Source organism: Passer domesticus, chromosome 24 (genome assembly GCF_036417665.1).
Source record: "Passer domesticus isolate bPasDom1 chromosome 24, bPasDom1.hap1, whole genome shotgun sequence".
In the NCBI taxonomy this organism is placed as follows: domain Eukaryota; kingdom Metazoa; phylum Chordata; class Aves; order Passeriformes; family Passeridae; genus Passer; species Passer domesticus.
In genome coordinates, this window is record NC_087497.1 from 4,719,162 (window position 1) to 4,743,596 (window position 24,435).

Genomic DNA, 24,435 nt, shown 5'->3' on the forward strand with positions numbered 1-24,435 from the left:
GGGGCGGCGCGGCGGCTCCCGGTGTCCCGCGGCGGAGTTCCCGGTGTCCCGCGGAGGGGTTCCCGGTGTCCCGCGGAGGGGTTCCCGGTGTCCCGCACCCCCGACAGCCCCGTCCCCGCCGAGCCCCGCGCAGGTGAGCCCCGCGCAGCCCCGCACCGGGGGCGGGCGGAGCCCGGCGGGGCCCGGCCCTGCGGCGGGACCGGACCGGACGAGGGGGGGATTCCCCGTTAATCACCGGGGTTAATCACGCCCCGGGGCCGCGGGGACCCGCCGGTGCGGAGGGAGCGGCGCAGGGAAGGAGGAGCCAGCGGGGGGAGCTGCGGAGGGAGCGGGGGCGTGCGGGGTGCGGAGGTGGCACGGGGGGCGGGCGCGGGCAGTGCCAAGGCCAGCGGAGCCGGGTGGCAGCTCAGGGGACAACCGGGGAAGGGGTTGTGGCTCGGGACAGGGGGGAGCCTGGGCAGAGCTGGGGGGGTGCGAGAGAGCCCCGAGCGGGCAGGGCAGGGGCGGCCCCGCTGCCGGGGGCTGTGCGGGGTGAAGGACGGGATGGATGCACGCCCCGCTCTGGCAGCAGCCCCGGAGCCCAGCGTGTCCGGTCTGTCCCGGCCCCGGGCCCGCCGGCAGCCTTGCGGCTGCCTCGTGGCAGGAAGCAGGAGGGCGGCCAGGTCGGGGTGACCTGCGGGGACACCCCGGGATCCACGCGGGAGCAGGAGATAAAACGGGAGGGGTGAGACCTTCGTGGGTGGGTGCCGGGTGCACTCTGGGGAACCTCGGTCATCGCATTTCTGAGTGTTCGGGGTAAATCCGGCTGCTGGCCTTTGACACCCAGGGATGCTGAGGCTGGGGGTGGGTGTGGGGCAGATGGATGGGGGCCACACTGACCCCCCAAACACCACCGAGCCATGGCCAGGAGTCAGCAGCACTCCACGCTGGCGCCTTTCCTGCTGTGGGCAACCTCGCGGGCCGGTGCCCACCAGGTGCCCATCTCGGGGTCTCTCCCTTGCAGGTGCGGGCCCTGAGCTCTGCCACGGGCACCATGAGGGGTCTCTGGGCCCTGGCGCTCGCCGGGCTCCTCAGCGCCTGCCAGGGCAAGGAGCCGCTGCCAGCGGAAGGTGAGGACCACGGGGGCTTGGGAGCCACCCCGCTCCTCGCCCGTCCCTGTCGCGGCTGGCTCAGACCAGCGGTGGCACAGCAGAGGTGGCCGCAGACAGCGGGGGCCGTGCCAGCTCCCCACGTGCCAGGAGCGGAGTGGTGGCTCCGGGCTGAGCGCCGGGGCTTCGCTCAGCATCCCGGGCGGGCAGGGGGCCAGGGAGAGCGGAGCCGAGCGAGAGGGAGCCAGAGGGACACCCGACACCGCCCCCGCAGCCCCGGCCGTGGGCAGGGACGGGGCTCGGCCCCTCTGCGGCCGGGGCACGCTCGGTGCCAGCTGGAGCCGGGGCCGGGCGGGGCAGGTGAGCCCGGGCTGCCCCGGGCAGGGTGAGGACGCACGGAGCTCCCGAGGGAGCCGGGAAGAGGTTTGGCCGTGATCCACACGATGGTGGAGGGCTGGGGGGTGTCCAGGCCTCCAAGGGGACGGTGGCTGAGGTGTCCCCGGCCGGGTGTCCCCGACCTGCGCGGGGGTCCCGGTGTGGATGAGCCCCGGGCTCCGGGGGAGGAGCCGCTGGAAGCGACACCGAGGCTGCAAACTCGGCCCGGGTTTGCCCGGGAGGGGACACTGTCGCTGTCACCCGCCCCTGCTGCCCGGCACGGTGTGGCCTCGCGTGTCCCGGCCTCTCCTGAGGGACAGAGGGTCGGACAGGCGAGATTTTCCCTTCCCAGGGCTGGGAGAGGCTTCAGGGGGACGGCACTGGGGTGATTTATGCTCCTTGGTGTCCCCTGCCCCGCGGAGGGTGATGGCAGCGCCGGCGGGAGGGGACTGTGCCCCCGGCTGTGACATTCACTGCCGTGGCACTGTCTGGGGTCCCCAGGCCAGGGCATGTCCCCGTGGTCAGCCTGGGCCACAAGCCACGGCTGTGCCAAGCTCTGGGACAGAGGTGGGCAAGGGCTGGGGGGGTCAGAGACCCCCCAGGAACATCCCAGGAAGAGGTGGGAGAATCTTTGGTGCCCATCCCGCTCCAGAGCCGGCCTGTGTGGAGACAAAACAAATCCCTCCCTCCCTCTCCCCTTGTTTACTCCTTTATCTCGCACCTCCCAACATCTGGCGCATCTGGAGCGGCTCGGTGCTGCCGGAGCCGTGATTTATCCCTGCAGGCAGCAGCGGCACCCCCGTGACCGCTCCTGCCGCGGCATTTCCTGCTTCTCCTGCTCCTCAGCCTCCTCTGGACCCTCGCGCCTGTCCCCGAGGGCCACCGGCCCTGAGCGGTCACCGCCGTGGGGCAGGAAGGGACAGCTCTCGGTGGCACTGTGGGTGTCCCTGGCACCCGTCCGAGTCTCCTGATGCTGATTGCAGCCGCGGGGCTGTCTGCAGGCAGAACCGAAGAGCTGGGGAAAGCATTTCACCTGTGGGGGGCAGCAGGGCCAGCTCTGTCCCCTCCCGAGCTCTGTCCCCTCGGAATCTCTGTCCCCTCCCAGGCTCTGTCCCCTCCCGAGCTCTGTCCCCTCCCGAGCTCTGTCCCCTCCGAGCTGCTCCTGGTGCGTTCCAGCCTCGCTCCTCCTCGCTCCCAGGAGCGGGGTTTGCTTGGTCTGCGCTGCCTCGGGGGTCAGGGCTGGCTCCTGGCAGCACCCCGAGGCCCTCCCGGGCTTGGGGAGCTCTGTGTGGTCCCCTCCTGCTGTCCCACCGCTCCTGGGGACACCGCAGTGACAGCGATGTGCTGCTTTGCCTCACAGGGGAGCTGTGCCCGCAGCTCTGGGACGAGGATCTGGTTGGGGACAAGTATGAGAACGTCACGGGTAAGGAAAGACCCTCTCAGGGATCCCCTGCCCCCCCAGGATGGGCTCTGCGGCCTGCCTGGGGACTGTCACCCGTCGCAGGGCCAGGTCTCATGTGCCCTGCTGTGTCCTGCAGGTTTTAACCTGGTTAAGAGGTTCGACCTGCTGAAGATCTCGTCGGTCAAAAAGATCCGCAGCGCCCGGGGGCCGCTGGTGCTGCGCCTGGGCACCGTGCCCCTGGTCCAGCCCACGCAGTGAGTGGCCCTGGGTGACCCTCAGGTGACCCAAAGCTCCTCCAGGCCACCCCCAGGTGTAAATTTGGGGTCTGGGTGGAGCTGGGTGGGCTTTGCCCTCGTGCCAGGGATGCCAGGCAGCTCTGTGTCACCTCTGGGGACACTGGGGACCCCGAGGCTGTCCCAACACCTTTCTCCTCGAAAGCAAACCCTGCTCTGCTGGGTGGTGGCCAAACCTTGGGCAAGCAGGGCTCTGGGGCTGCTCTGGGCAGGGTCCAGACGAGCTCCAGAGGCTCTGAGCAGGCACTGCTGGGTGTGTGGGGGGCTGCTGGGGGGCACAGGGTGACTGGCCCTTGTCCCCTCAGTCGCTGGTGCCCACGGTGCCAGGGCTGGCAGGGACGCTGCAGCGTGGCAGGGTGGGAGCAGATCCACATCCTCGGGAGCTGCTCCTGCAGGAAATGGCTGCGGCGTGTCCCCACATTGCCCCGGGGCTGGCACGGGGCTGTGCTGGGCACGGGGCTCTCCAGAGGGCCAGGAGATCCAGCCTGGGCAGCCAAATCCTTGGATGGCTTCAGGAAGGATGGGGGAGGCTCCAGGCTGGTGTTGCTCTTGGCCGGGGGCATCCCAAATGCAGCCTTGGGGGGTCTGGAGACGGGGACAGCCCAGGCTGTGAGCTCCTGTGGGTGCCCACCCTCCTCAGTTCCCTGTCGGGGTGTCCCCGTGCCCCACGGGGAGCAGAGGGCACCGCTGGCCTTGTCCCAGTCCCCATCCCTTGGTCCAGCTCCAGAGCAGTGGCTTGGAAAGCCGCGGGTGTGGAGCCGGGGCTGGCAGCGGAGCAGAGCCCGGAGCAAATGTTTCCAGTGGTTTGCTGGGCTGTGGGAGAGCTGGGAAAGGCTGCCCCGCCGCCCCGGGGATGATGGATGCATTTCCTGGCTGCCCTGGGACAGAATTTTGGGATAAGAGCACGGCCCTGGCCGCTGCAGCCACACCAGCAGAACCCACTGTGGCGGCATCTGGGGTGCCACCAGTGGGCACAGATGATGGCAGGACCCACGGGGGTGCTCCTGCCACCTGACAGTGCCCTGCGGGTGGGTGCCACCCTCCTCGGTGCCACCCCCAGAGTCCCCAGCAGCTGTCCCCACAGGCAGGTGTTCCCCCGGGGGCTGCCCCCCACCTTCACGCTGGTCCTCACCTTGCTGCTGAAGAAGAACAGCACCGGGCAGCACTGGTACCTCTTCCAGGTCACCGACCGGCAGGGATACCCCCAGGTACGGCCCGGGGGTGAGGCGGGACACCCGGGAGCAGCCCGGAGCCGCGGCTGAGCTCGGCACCGTCCCCTCTGTGCCCAGCTCTCCCTGTCCGTGCACGGCCCCGAGAGAAGCCTGGAGTTCCAGGCGCGGGCACCGGGTGCCACCTTCGTCAGCGCCGTCTTCGCGGGCAAGGCCGTGGCGTCGCTGTTCGACGGGCGCTGGCACAAGGTGGCGGTGGCCGTGCAGGGCCACGCCGTGTCCGTGCACCTGGACTGCGCCTCCATCTCCTCCAAGCCGCTGGGGCCGCGGCGGGCGCTGGCCCCCGAGGGCAACGCCTTCCTGGGGCTGGACGCCGTGCGTGGCACCCCGGTCCGGGTGAGTGCCCCGGGGTCAGGGCGGCGGTGCCCGCGGGGCCGGGGCCGCCCCTGACCTGTCACCCGCGTCCCGCCGCAGTTTGACATCCAGCAAGCCCAGATCTACTGCGACGCCGAGCTGGCCAGGCAGGAGGGGTGCTGCGAGATCTCGGCCAGCGGGGTGAGTGCCACCGAGTGCCCCTGAGTGCCACCGAGTGCCACTGACTGTCACTGACTGTCCCTGAGTGCCCCTGAGTGTCCCTGAGTGCCACTGACTGTCACTGAGTGCCCCTGAGTGTCCCTGAGTGCCACTGAGTGTCCCTGAGTGCCACTGACTGTCCCTGAGTGCCCCTGAGTGTCCCTGAGTGCCACTGAGTGTCCCTGAGTGCCACTGACTGTCACTGAGTGCCACTGACTGTCATTGAGTGCCCCTGAGTGCTCCTGAGCACCCCTGAGCATCCCTGAGTGCCCCTGAGTGCCCCTGAGTGCCCCCACCCCAACCCCGACTGCACCCTGGAACTGCCCTCAGGGTTTTCCCCCCAAGGGAAACTGAGGCTCAGTGGGGGCAGGTCTGTCCCCTTTGTGTCACCGCCTCGTGTTTCGTGTCCCCACGGCCCCGGCTGTCCCCCGGCCGCCCCCCCGCGACCCCGCTGTGTCCCTGCAGTGCCAGACGGAAACGCCCAAGACCCGGCGGCAAGCGGAGCTGATGCAGAGCAGCAATCTCATCGAGATGGTGCCGCAGCCCGAGGGCAGGGTGTTCACCCGCTGCTTCTGCCTGGAGGAGCCGCTGGGCAGCGTGAGCTCCGGCAGCGCCACCCCGACCCCACCCCGGCCCCATCCCGGTCCCATCCCGGCCCCATCCCGGCCCCATCCCCATCCTGGTCCCATCCTGATCCGCATCCTCACCTCTGGGCCTGTCCTGGTCCCTGTGTCCATCTCCACCCCCATCCTGGGTCCCCGTCTTTTCCCTGTCCCCATCTCCATCCCCATTCCCATCTCCATCCCATGCCCATCCCAGTCCCATCCCAGTCCCAGTCCCATCCCTGTCCCAGTCCCAGTCCCAGTCCCAGTCCCAGTCCCATCCCAGTCCCAGTCCCATCCCAGTCCCAGTCCCATCCCTGTCCCAGTCCCAGTCCCAGTCCCAGTCCCAGTCCCAGTCCCAGTCCCAGTCCCAGTCCCAGTCCCATCCCAGTCCCAGTCCCAGTCCCATCCCAATCCCAGTCCCATCCCAGTCCCCATACCCCTTGTTCCAGCCCCTGGAAAATCCCTGTCTCACTTTTTCCACCCGGTGGGAAGCTGGAGAGGGAGGTGTCTGTGACCCGAGGGGACAGGGACAGGAGTGCCCCACCTGGGAGGGAGGTGTCTGTGACCCGAGGGGACAGGGACAGGAGTGCCCCGCATGGGGAGGGAGGTGTCTGTGACCCGAGGGGACAGGGACAGGAGTGCCCCACCTGGGAGGGAGGTGTCTGTGACCCGAGGGGACAGGGACAGGAGTGCCCCACCTGGGAGGGAGGTGTCTGTGACCCGAGGGGACAGGGACAGGCAGGTGCCACCGCTGCCTCCTCCCTGGGGAGGGATTCCCGCACGGGGAGCTCCCAGGGCTGGGATGATCCCGGCAGGAGCCGCCACGTGCTCCTCCCTCCCTGCAGGAGCCGGGCAGAACCTCGGGCAGGACCACGCTGAGGGACGACCCCAAGGCCAAGGTGAGCGCGTCCCTGCTCCCCTCCCAGCGCCACCCCGGGGTGCCACCCGCTGTCCCGGACCCAGGCTGGCTCTGTGCCTGCCCCGTTTGGGATCTGCCAGGGCTGCAGGGACGCGGGAGGAGCGGCTGCTCCGCTCCCCCGAGCAGGGACCGAGGCCCCACGGGCTCCGCGCTGCCGCTGGAGCCATCCCAGCTCTGGCCAAGGGCCTCTTTGTTCCTGCGAGCGTCTCCGGAGCGCTGCCAGCGCTGGGGAGCGTCTCCAGCGCTCCCGTTCCTCATCCCTGAACCTCTCTGGGATCCCTCATCCGCCACGGGGCTGTCCCAGGGTGCAGGACACGGGGACACAGCCACATCTGGTGTCCCAGTGCCCTGGGGGGTTTGGCTCGGCAGAGCCGTGGGCAGGGCACGGATCCGCGGGGAACGGGCCGGGAGCTGGCACCTCCCGTTTGCCTTCTCCGTGCAGGGATTCCTGTGCCCAGGGAGCTGCGGGGGGATCCCCGCGGGTGTGGGGGGCTCAGGGGAGCGGGGCAGGGGCTGTGGGGGCTGTGGGGTTTGGGGTATTGTGGCGTTTGGGGTGTTTTGGGGTTTGGAGTGTTGTGGGGTTTGGGGTGCTGGGGGATTTAGGAGTGCTGCAGGGTTTGTGGGGGCTGTGGGGTTTGGGGTGCTGTAGGGTTTGGGGTGCTCTAGGGTTTGTGGGGGCTGTGGGGTTTGGGGTGCTGGGGGATTTAGGAGTGCTGCAGGGTTTGTGGGGGCTGTAGGGTTTGGAGTGCTGTAGGGTTTGGGGTTCTGTGGGGTTTTGGGTTCTGTGGGGTTTTGGGTGCTCCAGGGTCTGGGGTACTCTGGGGTTTGTGGGTGCTGTGGGATTTGGGGGTTCTCTGGGGTTTTGGGATGCTGTGGGGTTTGGATTCTGTGGGTTTTGCCTGCTCTGCAGTTTGGGGTGCTGTGGGGTTTGGATGCTGTGGGGTTGGGGTTCTCTGGGGTTTTGAGTTCTCTGGGGTTTTGAGGTGCTGTGGGGTTTTGGGTGCTCTGGGGTTTGGGGTGCTGTAGAGTTTTGGGTGCTGTGGGGTCTGGGGTGCTATAGGGTTTAGAGAGCTGTGGGGTTTGGGGTGCTCTGGGGTTTGTGGGGGCTGTGGGGTTTTGGGGTGCTGTGGTGTTTGGGGTGCTGTGGGGTTTTGGTGCTGTGGTGTTTGGGGTGCTGTGGGGTTTTGGTGCTGCGGTTTTTGGGGTGCCACGGGCAGGGTGTGGAGCTGCCCCAAGCTTCCATCCCCGTCTCTTGCAGTGCCCGCCCTGCTCGCCCCAGCTGGCACCAGGAAATGTGAGTGTGGCACTGGCACGGGGACCCGAGCTGGCCGGGCTGGCTGTGAGCTGCGGGTGGCAAAAGCCACCGGGGCGCTGTCACCAGCCCCCCACGACCCCACAGCTCCCCCCGGCCCTGCAACATCTGGAAGGCCCCTGATCCTTTCCAGATGTGACCCCACTCCCACAGCAACCGCTGGCAGGGGGGTGGCAGGCCATTGGGACACCTCGTGCCCCACGGTGGCACCTGGGGACAGAGCGCAGGGACAATGGGGACTGTGGTGGGCTCAGGGCTCTGCTGCTGCCACCTTGGGGACACCTTGGGGGACACCTTGGGGACACCTTTCCCCTCTCTCCACAGGTCACCCTCGGCCCCCCAGGTCCAAAGGTTGGTTTGTCCCCCCCCAGGACACCCAGAGCTCCAGCAGGAACGTGGGAATGCTGAGCCAGAGCATCCCTGCCAGGAGCTGGGGGCACACACGGGGACGTGGGGACACCCTGTGGCTGTCCCCCACCCTGTGCCCCTTTGTCACCCTCCCTTTGCCCTTTTGTCCCCCACCCTGTGCCCGTTTGTCACCCTCTCTGTGCCCGTTTGTCACCCTCCCTGTGCCCATTTGTCACCCTCTCTGTGCCCACTTGTCCCCCACCCTGTGGCCGTTTGTCCCCCTCCCTGTGCCCACTTGTCACCCTCCCTGTGCCCGTTTGTCACCCTCTCCCCTCTCTTGCAGGGCACCAAGGGCGAGCGGGGCCTGCCTGGCACCGCTGGTGGCAAAGGGGAGAAGGGTGACCGTGTGAGTGTCCCTGTCCCTGCTGTCCCTGGCCTGTCCCCTTCTGCTGGGGGTCACTCCCTGGGGGTTCCCCGGCACACGGGGTCCCTCCCTGGGGGTGCCCCTGTCCCCAAACCCCCCCTGTCCCTGAGCCACCTCCCCCCCACAGGGCATGGACTGTGTGCGCACCCACCCCGGCGGCCCCGTGCAGGTGAGACCCCCCAGACCCTCCCCAGGGCCCCCTCCCCGTGCCTGCCTCCCCTCTCACCTCCTCCTCCTCCTCCTCCTCCTCCTCCAGTGCGCCGAGGGCCCGCGGGGTGAGAAGGGGCAGCGTGGCCAGGTGGTAAGTGACACTGTGGGGACACTGCGGGGACACTGCGGGGGTCCCCCTGCCCTGGGCTGGGGTGGGGGGTCCAGATCTGCGGGTCCAGCTCCGTGTGGGCACGAGAGGAGCAGGGGGTGACCCTGCACGAGCCCACCCGGGCACCCCCAGGAGCGCACCCGGGCACCCCTTTGTCCCTTTTTCCTATGCAGGGACTCCCGGGCCCAGCTGGCACCGAGGGGCAGAAGGTGAGTCCAGCCCACCTGGGGGTCCTGGCATGGCAGCAGGGATGGTGGCAGAGGTGCCAGGACCTGCCAGTGCCAGCCTGGGTAGCTTGGGTGACACCACGGGTGGCACCACGGGTGGCACCACGGGTGACATCTGTCTGTCCTGCAGGGCCAGAAGGGTGACAAGGGCGACGGGGGACTGCAGGGCAAGCCGGGGCGCCCTGGGCGTGATGTGAGTAGTGCTGGGGGGTACCTGGGCACCCCCTGGGCACCCCTGGGCACCCCCCAGGCCAGGGGGGCACAGGAGCTTTCACACCCCACTCCCCTCCTGGCAGGGCCGGCCTGGAGAGATCTGCGTGGTGGGACCCAAGGGCCAGAAGGTACCGGGGGTTTGGGGGTGACAGGTGGGACATGGGGCACCTGGTGGCACTGCCAGCACTGCCACACCCCCCCGATGTCCTCCAGGGTGACCCCGGCATCGTGGGACCGGAGGGGTTGGCTGGTGAGCCAGGACCCCCGGGCAAGCCAGGCTCTCCAGGGGTTGGCATTCCAGGGAAGCCGGTGAGAAACCTGTGCCAAGGTGGGGTCCCCATGGTGGGCACTGCCACGGGAAGGGCAAGGTGCCACCCCACAGCCAGAGCTGGGCTAACAGCACCCTTTGTCCCTTTCAGGGTGACCCCGGTGGCCCCCCAGGGCCGAAGGGAGAGAAGGTGAGTGCAGGGAAAGGGTGCCAGGTGCCCCCCGTGCCCAGAGCAGGCCTGGCAGGGCAGGGGGGCTGTGCTGGGAATCCCATCCAGAGCCGCATCCCCCAGGGCTGAGCCAGAGCCACCAACAGCTCTGGGGGGCCCACGGACCCGGCTTGGGGGGCAGGACACCCCCGGGGGGACAGGGGTGTCACCCGGGGCTGAGGTGTCCCCTGGCTGAGCTCAGCTTTTCCCATCTCTGGCTCCAGGGCAGCCCGGGAGCTCCTGGACCCGGAGGATCGCCTGGGACACCCGTGAGTAGCAGAGCCAGAGCCAAAACCGGGGTCAGCGCCGGGATTTTGGCTCGGGGTCGGGGCTGCTTGGCCAGAGAGGGGCCGGGATCAGAGCCCGGGAGCCGAGAGGGCTTTGGGGAAATCAGGAGTTGAGAGAGCTTTGGGAAAATCAGGAGTTGAGAGAGCTTTGGGAAAAGTGGAGCTGAGAGAGCTTTGGGAAAAGGAGGAGTTGAGAGAGCTTTGAGTAAAGCAGGAGCTGAGCGGGCTTTGGGAAAAGTGGAGCTGAGAGAGCTTTGGGAAAAGCGGGAGCATCACTGGGGACCCGGATCACCCCTAGACGGGGCTGGTGGCCAGCTGAGGGTGCTGGGTGGCACTGCTGGGGCACAGCGTGGCCTTCCTGGAGCAGCCCCGTCCCCACTTTGCTCCCGCAGGGTCTCCCCGGAGTGCTGGGGCCAAAAGGAGACAAGGTGGGTGCGGTGACACGGTGGGTGCAGTGACATGGTGGGTGAGGTGACACGGGGGTGAGGTGACATGGTGGGTGAGGTGACACGGTGGGTGAGGTGACACGGTGGGTGCAGTGACATGGTGGGTGAGGTGACATGGTGGGTGCAGTGACATGGTGGGTGAGGTGACACGGTGGGTGAGGTGACATGGTGGGTGAGGTGACACGGTGGGTGCAGTGACATGGTGGGTGCGGTGACACGGGGGTGAGGTGACACGGTGGCTGCCGTGACACGGTGGGTGCAGTGACATGGTGGGTGAGGTGACACGGTGGGTGCAGTGACATGGTGGGTGAGGTGACACGGTGGCTGCCGTGACACGGTGGGTGCAGTGACATGGTGGGTGAGGTGACACGGTGGGTGCAGTGACATGGTGGGTGAGGTGACACGGTGGCTGCCGTGACACGGTGGCCACGGGCACATCCCCCGGCCCTGGGGCTGCCTGGGACACCCTGGGGGCCACCGCCCTGTGTGTCACTGCTCCCCCCGGGCAGGGCGAGCCGTGCGAGGTGTGTCGCGCTGTCGCCGAGGGGACGCTCGGTGCCATCGGCATTCCCGGCACGCCGGGGCCGCGGGGAGAGCCCGGAGCGCCCGGCAGGGACGGGGTCTCGGTGAGTCTGAGCCCGGGCACGGGGGGCACAGCGGTGTCACCTCAGCAGCCCTGATGTTCCCTCTGTTTTCCCCTCCCCAGGACACTCCCGGCCCCGCGGGACCCAAAGGGGACAGGGTAGGTGACACGGGCCTGGCTTGTCCCCACCCGGAGCTGGGGGGACACCGAGCAGCGCTCAGCTCCTGCTTTTCCTTCCCAGGGCGATCCCGGCATCCAGGGGATGAAAGGGGACAAGGTGAGTGTGTGACCCTCCGTGCCACCCCCGCTCGGTCGCTGCAGCCCCCTGAGCTGTCCCCTGCTGCCATCCCAGGGGGACTCGTGCCAGCCCTGCGACCTCCGCGTCCTCGCCGCGCTGCGCCGCGGCCCCGCCGAGGGCCTCGAGGGGGAGCCGGGGCTGCCGGTGAGTGGCGGGGCGGGACCCCCCTGTCCCGGGGCGGGGTGGCACCCTGGGGTGCTCCGGGCAGTGACCGTGAGGGTGTCCAGCAGGGCCAGGTGGGGCTGTCCGAGCTGGCCGGGATCAAAGGTGACAAGGTGAGTGACCCCCGCTCCCCTGCACATCCCGGGAGTGGCTGGATCGTCCCAGGGCTGGGCTGGGCTGATCCCGAGCCTAACTCTGATCCTGGCCCTGCTCCGTTTCAGGGGGACAGTGGCCAAGTGGGACCCACGGGCAGGCCGGTGAGTGGGGACAATGTGGGGGCTCGGGGGTGTCAGAGCCGGGTTTTGGGGACCGTGGTGTCACCTGCGCTGTGGATGCTCCGTGCAGGGAATGCCGGGAGAGAAGGGAGACCCAGGGGTGAGGGGGCTCAAGGGAGAGAAGGTGAGAGCAGCAGTGGGGACACCCGTGTCCCTGTCCTGTCCCATCCCTGTCCCTGTCCTGTCCCTGTCCCTGTCCCTGTCCCTGTCCCTGTCCTGTCCCTGTCCTGTCCCTGTCCTGTCTCTGTCCCTGTCCCTGTCCCTGTCCCTGTCCCTGTCCCATCCCTGTCCCTGTCCCTGTCCCTGTCCCTGTCCCTGTCCCTGTCCCATTCTTGTCCCTGCCCTGTCCCTGTCCCATCCCTGTCCCTGCCCTGTCCCTGTCCCTGTCCCATCCCTGTCCCTGTCCCTGTCCCATCCCTGTCCCTGTCCCTGTCCCTGTCCCTGTCCCTGTCCCTGTCCCTGTCCCTGTCCCCTGTCCCTGTCCCTGTCCATGTCCCTGTCCCTGTCCCTGTCCTGTCCCTGCCTTGTCCCTGTCCCTGTCCTGTCCCTGTCCCTGCCTTGTCCCTGTCCCTGTCCCTGCCCTGTCCCTGTCCCATCCCTGTCCCTGTCCCTGTCCCTGTCCCTGTCCCTGTCCCTGTCCCTGTCCCTGTCCCCTGTCCCTGTCCCTGTCCCTGTCCCTGTCCCTGTCCTGTCCCTGCCTTGTCCCTGTCCCTGTCCTGTCCCTGTCCCTGCCTTGTCCCTGTCCCTGTCCCTGTCCCTGTCCCTGTCCCCGTCCCTGCCCTGTCCCTGTCCCTGTCCCTGTCCCTGTCCCTGTCCCTGTCCCTGTCCCTGCTCAAACCTGGCCATGCGACACCGCTGAGGTGAGGGGGCACACGGAGCCGTGTCCCTGTCCCCAAGGCCACCTGCCAGCCGGGCTGTCCCCCTGCAGGGCGAGCAGTGCGGCCAGTGCCCTCCCACGCCGCAAGCCCTCCAAGGGACGGCGACAGTGGTGGCAGTGCCGGGGCCACCGGGTGAAAGGGGCGCTGGTGGCGCCCCGGGCAGAGCGGTGAGTGCCCCCCGTGCCCGCCGTGCCCGTTTTTGGGGGGATCCCCCCCTGACCCACCCCTGCCTTTCCCCAGGGCAGACCCGGCGCGGCTGGCGACAAGGGACAGAAGGTGAGAGCGGCTCGGGGCGGCTCAGCGGTGGCAGAGGGCGCTGTGACCTCCCTGTGCCGTGTCCCCGTGCCAGCTTTGTCCCCTCTCTTTGCCAGGGCGACGCTGGCAGCCCCGGGGACCCGGGCACGCCGGGCATGGCCGGTGTCCCGGGGCTGCCGGGTGAGCCTGGCATCAGGGGACCAGCGGGCCCCAAAGGCGACAAGGTGAGGACAGCCCCGCGTTCTGGGCAGCCCCGCGGTGTCACCCGCCCCTCCACGCCTGTCGTGTCCCCTCCCCGCAGGGAGAGCCGTGCGAGTCCCTCCCGGACATCCCGGGGGGCATCCCGGGAAGAGCCGGGCCCAAAGGAGAGCCGGGCCCGCCGGGCACCGGCCAGCCGGGCAGACCCGTGAGTGTCCCCTCCCCGTGTCCCCTCCCCGTGTCCCCTCCCCACGGGCACAGCGCCCCGTGGCACCGTGTCCTGGGGGTGACCCCGCTGTGTTCCAGGGCAAGCCGGGGCTGCCAGGGGTGCAGGGTCCTGCCGGGCCCAAGGGGCTGCAGGTGAGTGGGGTGCAGGGTGTGGGGTCCTGCGGACACCTCCGTGGGGTCCTGGGGACACCTCTGTGCCCCTCTGTGTCCCCTGGGGCTCTGGGGACACCTCCGTGCCCCTCTGTGTCCCTTGGGGCTCTGGGGACACCCGAGTGCCCCTCTGTGTCCCCTGGGGTCCTGGGGACACCTCAGTGGGGTCCTGGGGACACCCGAGTGCCCCTCTGTGTCCCCAGGGTGAGCCAGGACCGCGGGGGATCGGCCAGCCAGGACCACAGGTGGGTGTTGGGGTGCCTGCGCTGTCCCCTGCTGTCCCACGCCGGGTGGCCCTGGTGCCTTTCACACTCTCTGCTTTCCCCAGGGAGACCCCGGCAGCGCCGGACCCCCCGGCCCCCCTGTGAGTAGGGCTTGGGGTGGGGTTTTGGGGTGCCCAGCCCTGCGTGATGGGGTCACACCCCTGCCAGCCCCCTGTGGCGCCTCTGGGGACAGCGCTGTCCCCTCCCCGACACCCTGTCCTGCCCCCAGGGCCCCCCCGGACCGCAGGGACCCCCGGGGATGGCAGCAGAGAAAGGTGCCAAGGTAAGGGAGCGCCCCCCCGCCCCCGGTGCCCCCCGTGCTCCCCACTCCTGCCCTCCTTCCTCCGCAGGGATCTCCGGGCCCCAAAGGTGCCACGGGACCCCCTGGGCCACCCGGGAGCAGCGTCACAGGGCCACCGGTAGGTCGTGCCCTGGGGGGTGGGCGGTGCCACCCTGCTGGCACCTCCACCCTGGCGCTTTCCTCACCCTCCTCTTCCTCGCAGGGCCCCGAGGGGCAGCGGGGGCTCCCCGGCTCCAGCGGGCAGCCGGTAGGTGTGGGGGGTGCCGGGGGGGTGTGGGGGTGGCACGGTGGGTGGGGGGCACCGGGGATGCCCTAACGCCCCTCTCTGTTTTCCTCTGGCAGGGGGAGAAGGGTGCCCAGGGAGAGAAGGTGAGTCGGGGTCCGGGTGGGGCCGCGCCCCCCCAAACCCCCAAACCCGCCCTGCCCTCACCCCCTGTGCCCGCAGGGAGACCCCGGCGAGTGCTCCTGCCCCCCCAGCCCCCGCCAGGACCCCAGCTACAACGGGATGCCGGTGAGTGCCACCCCCCCTGGCACTGTGCCCCCCTCACGGGCACCCCCCGGCCCCGTTTCACCCCCCCGGGGGTCTCTCACCCGCAGGGAGCGCCAGGATTGTGGAGCGGGATGTCCTGGCAGCCCCAGCCCGGCCCGCAGGTCGGTGCCACCCCGCTGTGCCCCTGCCACCCCCCTCACCCCCCACCCCTCGCCTCTCTCTGATGGTTTTTGGGGTCTTGCAGGGCCCCCCCGGAGCTCCCGGCCCCCCCGGGCCGCCCGGTGCCCCCGGTCGCCAGGTGAGGGATGGGGCAGGGGAGCGGGGCCCACGCTGAGCTTTCAGAGCAGAGTTTGAATATCCCCCCGGGATTTAGGGAATGCCGGGACACAACGGCCTGCCCGGGCTGCCCGGACCGGCTGGAGACCTGGTAGGTGGTGCCACCTCCCGTGGCAATGTCCCTGTCCCCGTGGCGGGGACAATTCCCTCCATCCCTCCATCCCTCTCTCTCCTCCAGGGCCCTCTGGCCGTCATGGCCGAGAGGAACATCGAGGTGCTGAAGGTGAGAGGTGGGCATGGGGTCACCCTCGTGCCCTGGGCACCCTCGGGGCACCCCTGACTCCCCTTTTTCCCCCCATTTCAGACGCTCTGCGGGGACTGTGCCCAGCTGCAGGCAGCGCTGGAGGCTCCCGCGGGCGTGGAGGGGGAGAAGGGGGATGGCGGCATGCCAGGCGCCCCTGGCAGCGAGAACTGTGCCAGGGTGAGTGTCCCCACAGCTCCGGGTGGGGATTTGGGTGCCCGACACCCCCTGGGTGTGCAGGGTGGGGTTGGAGAGACGCCCCCGAGTCGCGGGGAACTGGGTTTGGTGGCAGCTGGGGGAAGCGCCACGCCCTGGGGACACTGGGGATGCGGGCACAGCCCCAGGGGGATCCCGGGAGGAGGGACAGGCTCGTCCCTTGTCACAGCTGGGTGACCCCGCGGTTCCTTTGCAGTGCTTTGCGCAGTTCCCGCGGGCGGAGGAGGCTCGGGTGAGTGACAGTCCCGCTGCCACCCCAGGGACGCTCCCTGCGGGGCACCCAGGACTGTCCCCCAGTTTTGGGGAGCTTCGGGGAGCCACCTCGGGGTGCTGATGTGTCCCCACCGCGTGCAGGGTGACAGCCCTGACTGCGCGGGTCACCCTGGGCTGCCGGGAGCGCCGGGCATCCCGGGAGAGAGGGGAGAGCAGGTGGGTGAGCCCCAGCCCCTCTCCGTGCCCCCCAACCCTTCCCGGGGGCGGTGGCACCTCCCGTGCTGCTGTCCCCACCTCGCTGTCACCCCCATCCCCTCCCCAGGGCTCGCCAGGGCTGCGCGGACCCCCAGGACCACCCGGACCCATCGTGAGTACCCCTGCCCGGGCCGGGGGGGGTCGGGGGGGCTCGCAGCCCCTCCAAGCAGGTTGCCAAAGGGGCCTGGCACCCTGCCCCGAGGCAGAGGGCCAGGCGAGGCACGGGTGTGACACGGCACGGCACGGATGTCCCCGCGGAGGCCGGAGGAGGAGGTGACACCGCTGCCAGCCCCGAGGCGGAGCGGGAGCTCTGTGGCACCCCCAGGGCTCAGGCCGGGCTCCCCAGCGCCTTTTCCAAGCTGTGACCTCCCTGTTTCTCCCCTCAGGGCCCCCCAGGCTTCCCCGGAACGCCGGGCGCGCCCGGACTGCCCGTAAGAACGCAGCACGGCTCCGCTCTGTGCCCTCGTGTCGCTGCCGCTTGGTTTGGCCGTGTCCCCTGTCGCTGTCCCCGCGGGGACAGCCGCGGCGCAGCCCCCCCCCCTTCCATCCATCTCCATGCTGCCATTCCCGCTCCCCCCTCCCAAAGCAGGGGGTCCCGGCGGACCCGGATTTGGGGGTGATCTCCCTCAGCTCGGGGACCTGGTGGTGGCACTCGCCACCTGCTGGGTCCCCTCGGCGCCGTTCCGGGTGTGCCAGGGAGCTGCCACCTGGGCCGGGTGACAGCCACAGCTCCCCTGATGTCACCAGGGACACCCTGGAGGGGACCAGCAGGATCCTGGGCTCCTCCTCCTCCTCTGGGCGCTCCTGTGTGGTCACTCAGCCTTCATCTCCATCTTCATGTCCATCTTCATCCTCACCTCCATCCCCGCGCTCCTGCTGCCGCTGCTCGCTCCCCACAGGAGCGGGTGGTGGGGCTGTGCCGGCGGCTCCCGGAGGATCCTGCGCTCCTGCTCGTGTCCCCCTCGTCCACTAATGTCACCGTCACCCCGGGGCCTCTCCGGGGCTCTCGGGGGCTCTCTGTGGGCCGTGCTCTGCGGTGTGCCAGCGTGTCCTGTCACTCTCTGTCACCTCGGCACCGCGTCACCCCACTAACCCACCCCGGAGGTCCCCGTGGCGCTCCGGGCTGTCCCCGTGTCACCCTGGGAGGACGGGGGGCACCAGGCTGGAGCTGAGGGCTGCAGCCAGAGCTGGGCACCCCATGCAGCCCCCCCCAGCGCTGAGATTTCCGTGGCACCAGGGTTTGAGTGTCCCCACCGCGCCTGGGCGCTGCCCCCGGTGCCCGCAGGGGTGGAGGGAGCCAGGCAGGGTCCCCGCAGGCTGGCAGAGGTCACAGAGCCCAGGGGCTGTGCCCAGGTCTTGCTGGAGGCGGACACAGCCCGGGAGGGGCTGTAGGAGACCCCCCTGCATCTCCTCTCTTCTCCCCACAAAGGGTCTGCAAGGGGAACGTGGCCCTGCCGGGCTGGCCGGAGCCAAAGGGGAGCCGGTGAGAGCTGTGGGGACAGGGGACAGGGGGACGCTGGTGGCTCTGGGGGGTGGCACCGGCTGGGGCGCTGCAGGTGGCTCAGTGTCGTCATTGTCACACACAGGGTCCTCCAGGACAGCCTGGCTACCCCGGGGCCACGGGGCCCCCCGGCCTTCCTGTGAGTACTGGGGGGAACAGGCAGCCCCTGCCAGCCCCCCTGCCCCAGCCCTGCCCCAAATCCCAGCCCTGTGGCAAGTCCTATCCATGCCCCAAATCCCAGCCCTGCCCCAAATCCCAGCCCTGCCCCAAATCCCAACCCTGTGGCAAGTCCTATCCATGCCCCAAATCCCAACCCTGCCCCAAATCCCAGCCCTGCCCCAAATCCCAGCCCTGTGCCAAGTCCTATCCATGCCCCAAATCCCAGCCCTGCCCCAAATCCCAGCCCTGCCCCAAATCCCAACCCTGTGGCAAGTCCTATCCATGCCCCAAATCCCAGCCCTGCCTCAAATCCCATCTCTGCCCCAAATCCCAGCCCTGCTCCAAATCCCAACCCTGTGGCAAGTCCTATCCATGCCCCAAATCCCATCCCTGTCCCAAATCCCACCCGTGTCCCAAATTCCAGCTGTACCCAAAATCCCACCCATGCCCCAAACCCCACCAATGCCCCAAATCCCAGCCCTGCCCCAAATCACATCCTTGCCCCAAACCCCACCTGTACCCCAAATCCCACTCATACCCCAAATCCCACCTGTACCCCAAACCCCCCTTACCCCAAACCCTCCCCATACCCCAAACCCCCCCGTACCCCCTGTCCCCCCTGTCCCTTCCCAGGGCATCAAAGGCGAGCGAGGCTACGTGGGTCCCCCCGGCGAGAAAGGGGAGCTGGTGAGTCCCTCCTGGCCCCGCTCCGGGGGCAGTGGGGCCGGGGGCTGCCCCAGGTGCCCCTCTCCATGGGCACCGGGGCTGGCACCTTCCAGCCCCCTCCCCCTGATCCCATTCCCGTCCTTCCCAGGGACCCCCCGGCGTGGACGGGCTGCCCGGTCCCGTGGGGCCAGCGGTAGGTGCCCACCCTGGGGCTGTGGGGAGGGAGGGGCGTGGTTGGGGGGTTTTGGGGTGCTCCCACCACCCCATCCCGTCTCTCCACAGGGTCCCAGGGGCGAGCGTGGGCTCCCGGGAAGCGCTGGAGAGAAGGGGGACCAGGTGAGTGTCCCCAAAGGGGACAGGACCCCCAGGACCCCCCTGGGCTGTGGGGTCCAGCTCAGCTCCTGTCTCTCCTCAGGGTTTCCAGGGCCAGCCTGGCTTCCCGGGACCACCGGTGAGTAAATCCCACTGGGAATTCTGAGTAAACTACACTGGGAATTCTGCATAAACCCCACTGGGAATTCTGAGTAAACCCCACTGGGAATTCTGAGTAAATCCCACTGGGAATTCTGAGTAAACCCCACTGGAATTCTGTGTAAATCCCACTGGGAATTCTGAGTAAATCCCACTGGGAAATCTGAGTAATTCCACCAGGAATTCTGAGTAAATCCCACTGGGAAATCTGAGTAATTCCACCAGGAATTCTGAGTAAACCCCACTGGAATTCTGTGTAAATCCCACTGGGAATTCTTAATAAATCCCACCAGAAATTCTGAGTAAACCCCACTGGAATTCTGTGTAAATCCCACTGGGAATTCTGAGTAAACCCCACTGGGAATTCTGAGTAATCCCACTGGGAATTCTGAATAATTTCCACTGGGAATTCTGAGTAATCCCACTGGGAAATCTGAGTAATCCCACTGGGAATTCTGAGTACATCCCACTGGGAATTCCAGCACCCTGGGAGATGGACCCCATTCCTGGCCGTGTGTCCCCGTGTCCCCGCAGGACAAGGGGTTCTACGAGGGGGACACGAGTGGGGTGACAATCAGGGAGCAGCCCCAGCTCCCGTTAAAAATAATCCCATTAAAAGAAGCCAGGGATTTACGGGCTGGGATCCCCCTGCACTCCACACCCCTCTCCTCTTTAGGGCCCTCCTGGTTTCCCGGGGAAGGTTGGTCCAGCGGGGCCACCAGGGCCCGCGGCAGAGAAGGTGAGTGCCAGGGACGCGTGCCAGCGGCGGTGGCTCCATGTCCCCGCCTGTCCCCGGGGCCGTTCCTGGCTCTGTGGCCGGTCCTGCCCGTGACTCCGCGGCTCCGCAGGGCAGCGAGGGCGTGCGAGGCCCCGCGGGGATGCCAGGGCCCCCCGGGCCCCCCGGACCCCCGGGAATCCAGGTAAGACCCCCCAACCCCCCTTGTGTCACCCTTGGGTGCTCCTGGGAGCCTGCTGGCTGTTCCCATTCCCAAGGATCTGTTCCCATTCCCAAGGACCTGTTCCCATTCCCAAGGATCTGTTCCCATTCCCAAGGACCTGTTCCCATTCCCAGGGATCTGTTCCCATTCCCAAGGACCTGTTCCCATTCCCAAGGATCTGTTCCCATTCCCAAGGACCTGTTCCCATCCCTGGGGATTTGTTCCCATTCCCTAAGCAACTATTCCCATTCCCAAGGATCTGTTTTCATTCCCAAGGATCTGTTCCCGTTCCAAGGGACCTGTTCCCATTCCCAGGGACTTGTTCCTATCTTCAAGGATCTGTTCCCATTCCCAGGGACCTGTTCCCATCCCCAGGATCTGTTCCCACTGCCAGGGACCTGTTCCCATCCCCAGAGACCTGTTCCCATTCCCAGGGGTCTTTTCCTATTCCCACTGACCTGTTCTCATCTCCAGGACCTGTTCCCATTCCCACTGACCTGTTCCCATCCCCAGGACCTGTTCCCATCCCCAGGGATCTGCTCCCATCCCCAGGATCTGTTCCCATCCCCAGGATCTGTTCCCATGGCTGGGGTTCCCTGAGCAGGTCCCTCGGGGACCCCCAGAGCCCCCCAGTGCAAACCTCCCTCTGTCACTGTCACCTTGTCCCCACAGGGCCCTGCTGGCTTGGAAGGACTGGATGGCAAGGACGGCAAGCCAGGGCTGAGGGTGAGGCTCCGGATCTCCCCGGGTTTTGGGGGGGGCAGCCCCCCTGCACCCCCAGGACACCCCCAACCCCTGTCTCTCTCTCCCCAGGGTGACCCCGGTCCCCCCGGGCCACCAGGGATGATGGGTCCTCCGGTGAGTGACAGCCCTCCTTGTCACCCCTCCCCAGTGCTCCGTGCCTGGCAGCCAAGCCGGGCTCCCCCGAGCCAGGACTGTCCCCTAATGTGCTCCTGGGGACACCGAGCGCGGGTGGTGGCCCTGGACCAGCCCTGCAGGGTCGGGGTCAGCTGGCAGCACCCTGGGACCCCCACCCAGCTCTTTCCTCTCTCCAGGGCTTCAAGGGCAAGACAGGACACCCAGGGCTGCCAGGACCGAAGGTGGGCCGTGGTGACACTGCCTGGGGACGTCCCCAGGGACCTCACCTGGCAGGACTGCACTCATGCTCTGTCCCCGATGTCCCTTCCTCCTTTTTAGGGTGACTGCGGCAAACCCGGCCCCCCAGGGAGCACGGGCCGGCCGGGAGCCGAGGTGAGCGAGGGCTGGGGGACCCCTGGGCACCCCCTTGTCACCACCCCCCTTCCTCCTCCTCCTCCTCCTCACCTTGCCTTCCTCAGGGTGACCCCGGACCCATGGGACCCCAAGGCCGGCAGGGACCCCCAGGGCCCATCGTAAGTTGCTGCCCCCGTGATGGGGGGATCACAGCGGGGGGGCAGGGAGTGGGGACACCACCCGTGACCCCCCTGTCTCTGTCCCCAGGGTCCCCCTGGCAGCCCGGGACAGCCGGGTCCCGCTGGCCTCGCTGGGGTGGTGAGTACTGCCAGGGCTGGAGCCCTCGCTCCGGGATTTGGGGTGGGGATGGGCAGGTTTGGGATCGCCTGATCCCGATGATCCCAATGCTCCCAATGATCCCAATGATCCCAATGATCCCAATACTCCCGATGATCCTGATGCTCCCAATGCTCCTGATGATCCCGATGATCCCAATTATCCCAATATACCCTATGCTCCCGATGATTCCAATGACCCCAATACTCCCGATGATCTCAATGATCCCGATGCTCCCAATTGTCCTGATGCTCCTGATGATCCCAATGATCCCAATACTCCCAATGATCCTGATGATCCCGATGCTCCCAATTATCCCAATACTCCTGATGCTCCCAATGCTCCCGATGATCCCGATTCTCCCGATGATCCTGATGATCCCAATTATCCCAATACTCCTGATGATCCTGATGATCCCAATTATCCCAATACTCCCGATGATCCTGATGATCCCAATTATCCCAATACTCCCGGTCTCTCCTCCCCGCAGGGGCTGAAGGGCGAGCGCGGCTCCGTGGGCGAGCGGGGTCTGCCGGGAATGCCAGGACAGCCGGGACCCCCGGGACACCCGGGACCGCCGGTGAGCACAGCAGGACCCTGTGGGAACCTGGGGACCTCGGGGGTGGTCCCGTGGTGTCCCCACCTCACGCTGCCCCTCTTTGACCCCGCAGGGAGAGCAGGGACCGGACGGGCCCGTTGGGAAGGAGGTGAGCAGGGCTCGCTGGAGCTTTCCTGCCCTGCAGGACACGGATTTTGTCATCCTCTGGCCTGGCCGGGCTGTCCCCAGGGTGGGGACATCCCTGTCACACTGCTCCTGTTTCCCAGGGACCCCCAGGAAAACCGGGCATTGCGGGCCCGGCCGGACAGAAGGTGAGGCTGTGCCACCTGGCAGTGCCACCACGGTGTCCCACAGCTGTGCCAGCACGCCAGGACTGACCTTTGCTGTCCGCAGGGTGACGCTGGAGCCCCCGGCGAGCGGGGGTACCCCGGGGAGAAGGGCAGAGCCGGAATGCCCGGGGGGCCGGGCAAGAGCGGCTCCATGGGGCTCGTGGGGCCGCGGGGACCCGCGGGAGAGAGGGGACCCCCGGGCTCGCCGGGCCCCGCGGGCAGCCCCGGCCTACCGGGACCCCCGGGCATGATGGTAAGGACATCGGGTGGCCGTGTTGGGGGGCAGGATGCTGTCCCTATGGCCGCATCCCCTCGCGTGTCCCCTTGTATCCCCTCGCGCGTCCCCTCGTGTCCCCGCAGGGAGATGTGGTGAATTACGACGAGGTCAAGCGGTTCATCCGCCAGGAGCTGAACAAGATGTTTGACGGTAACGGGCAGGGGGTGGCGGCGAGGCCCGGGGACCCTCGCGGTGTCCCCGCCCTGTCCCCGCACGGCGGCTGAGCTGGGCGCGTGTCCCCGCAGAGCGCATGGCGTACTACACCTCCCGGCTGCACTTCCCGGTGGAGATGGTGGCGTCCCCGGGCAGGCCCGGTCCCCCCGGGAAGGACGGGCTGCCCGGCCGGCCGGGACCCCCCGGCTCCCCGGGGATGCCGGGGCAGATCGGCAGAGAGGGGCGGCAGGGCGTGCCGGGCATGCGGGGTACGTGCTGCTGCCCGTGGCATACCCGGTGTCCCTGCGGTGTCCCTGCAGTGTTCCCGGTGTCCCTGCAGTGTCCCTGGGGTGTCCTTGCGGTGTTCCCGGTGTCCCTAGGGTGTTCCTAGGGTGTTCCTGGTGTCCCTGCAGTGTTCCCGGTGTCCCTGAGGTGTTCCTGGTGTCCCTGCGGTGTTCCCGGTGTCCCTGCAGTGTCCCTGGGGTGTTCCTGGTGTCCCTGCAGTGTTCCCGGTGTCCCTGCGGTGTTCCCGGGGTGTTCCTTGTGTCCCTGCAGTGTTCCCAGTGTCCCTGAGGTGTTCCTGGTGTCCCTGCGGTGTTCCCGGTGTTCCTGCAGTGTCCCCGGGGTGTTCCTGGTCTTCCTGCAGTGTTCCCAGTGTCCCTGGGGTGTTCCTGGTGTCCCTGGGGTGTTCCTGTGGTGTTCCCAGTGTCCCTGGGGTGTTCCTGGTGTTTCTAGGGTGTTCCTGGTGTCCCTGCAGTGTTCCCGGTGTGCCTGCGGTGTTCCTGGGGTGTTCCCGGTGTCCCTGCAGTGTTCCCGGCGTCCCCTGGATGTTCTCAATGTTCCTGGGGTGTTCCCAGTGTCCGCAGCACCTCCCCGGTGTCCCTGGGGCATTCCCGGTGTCCCTGCAGTGTTCCCGGTGTCCCCGGGATGTTCCCGCTGCTCCTGGGGTGCTCCCAGTGTCCCCATCATCTTCTCAATGTCCCTGGTGTGTTCCCAGGACATTCACAATGTCCCCGGGACATTCCCAGTGTCCCTGGAGTGTTCCAAGTATCTCTGGGTGCTCCCAGTGTCCCCATCATGTTCTTGATGTCCCTGGGGTGTTCCCAGTGTCCCCAGGACACTCCCAGTGTCCCTGGTCTATTTCCAGTGTCTCCAGTTAATTTCCAGTGTCCCTGGGCTGTTCCCAGTGTCCCTGGTCTGTTCCCAGTGTCCCCAGGACATTCCCAGTGTTCCTGGTCTGTTCCCAGTGTCCCCAGTTCATTCCCAGTGTCCCCGGGGCATTCCCAGTGTCCCCGTGACATTCCCAGTGTCCCCAGTTCATTCCCAGTGTCCCTGGGACATTCCCAGTGTCCCTGGGCTGTTCCCAGTGTCCCCAGTTCATTCCCAGTGTCCCTGGCACTGGGACGCCGTGGCTGTGCCAGGTTCTCACCCCTCCTCTCCCCCAGGTGAGCCGGGTGCCAAAGGCGAGAAGGGCGAGAAGGGCGTGGGGCTGATGGGGGACAGCGGCCCCCCGGGACCCCCAGGTGAGCCCCCTCCCTCCGCCCAGCCCCCAGCCCCACCCTGCCCTTTGCTGCCACCCTTCTTCCCCCCCGTCTCTTCCAGGTCCCCAAGGGCCACCGGGCTACGGCAAGATGGGTCCCCCGGGCCCGGTGGGGCAGCAGGGCATCCCCGGCATCCCCGGCCCCCCCGGTGCCACGGGGCAGCCGGGCAAGACGGGGCACTGCAGCCCGGCCGAGTGCCTGGGGGCCGTGCCCGTGGAGCAGCCGCTCTTCCAGCCCAAGAACGTCAAGGGTCCCTTCGGCTGAGCGCGCCCCGCGCCCCCCGTTTGCTGTTAATATCGTTAATTATTGTTAATGTTGTTTCGCGTTTCGCCGCCGTGCCGGGGGCTCGGGGCTTGTACAGCGATGGCGGGGGCCGGTGGATCCTGCCCCGAAAATGCACCGGGGCTGCTGGCCCCGCGCCTCCCGGCTCCTCAGTGCGCGCGGCGGGCTGTGCTCCTCGCCAGCCTGTCCCCAG

At 68.0% G+C, this 24,435-nt stretch overlaps 1 protein-coding gene across 3 annotated transcripts; it reads left to right on the forward strand.

The window, feature by feature from the left end:
• COL16A1 (collagen type XVI alpha 1 chain) lies at nt 1–24,273 on the forward strand. 3 transcript variants are annotated; one of them, XM_064398442.1, is made up of 71 exons: nt 1–133; nt 1,004–1,109; nt 2,824–2,886; nt 3,002–3,119; nt 4,243–4,366; nt 4,448–4,723; nt 4,802–4,882; nt 5,366–5,497; nt 6,351–6,404; nt 7,683–7,718; nt 8,061–8,087; nt 8,428–8,490; nt 8,636–8,677; nt 8,765–8,809; nt 9,001–9,036; nt 9,185–9,247; nt 9,351–9,395; nt 9,481–9,576; nt 9,687–9,725; nt 9,968–10,012; nt 10,423–10,458; nt 10,986–11,102; nt 11,183–11,218; nt 11,301–11,336; nt 11,412–11,501; nt 11,588–11,632; nt 11,741–11,776; nt 11,865–11,918; nt 12,723–12,839; nt 12,913–12,948; nt 13,044–13,151; nt 13,229–13,333; nt 13,432–13,485; nt 13,707–13,748; nt 13,832–13,867; nt 13,996–14,049; nt 14,117–14,185; nt 14,270–14,314; nt 14,410–14,436; nt 14,513–14,578; nt 14,665–14,718; nt 14,802–14,855; nt 14,931–14,984; nt 15,072–15,116; nt 15,198–15,314; nt 15,547–15,582; nt 15,705–15,779; nt 15,886–15,930; nt 16,205–16,249; nt 17,248–17,301; nt 17,405–17,458; nt 18,112–18,165; nt 18,293–18,337; nt 18,427–18,480; nt 18,560–18,595; nt 19,292–19,354; nt 19,464–19,535; nt 20,226–20,279; nt 20,367–20,411; nt 20,609–20,653; nt 20,751–20,804; nt 20,891–20,944; nt 21,033–21,083; nt 21,592–21,681; nt 21,773–21,808; nt 21,927–21,971; nt 22,054–22,242; nt 22,350–22,416; nt 22,512–22,688; nt 23,865–23,942; nt 24,022–24,273. In XM_064398442.1, the coding sequence occupies exons 2-71, from the start codon at nt 1,034–1,036 to the stop codon at nt 24,222–24,224; spliced, it is 4,815 nt and encodes a 1,604-aa protein (XP_064254512.1). In that variant the 5' UTR covers nt 1–133; nt 1,004–1,033; the 3' UTR covers nt 24,225–24,273. The 3 variants fall into 3 exon arrangements, with proteins under 3 accessions (XP_064254512.1, XP_064254513.1, XP_064254514.1); XM_064398444.1 differs by having other exon boundaries at nt 24–133; nt 11,585–11,632; XM_064398443.1 differs by lacking the exon at nt 16,205–16,249 and having other exon boundaries at nt 11,585–11,632.
• Nucleotides 24,274–24,435: the final 162 nt, after the last annotated feature.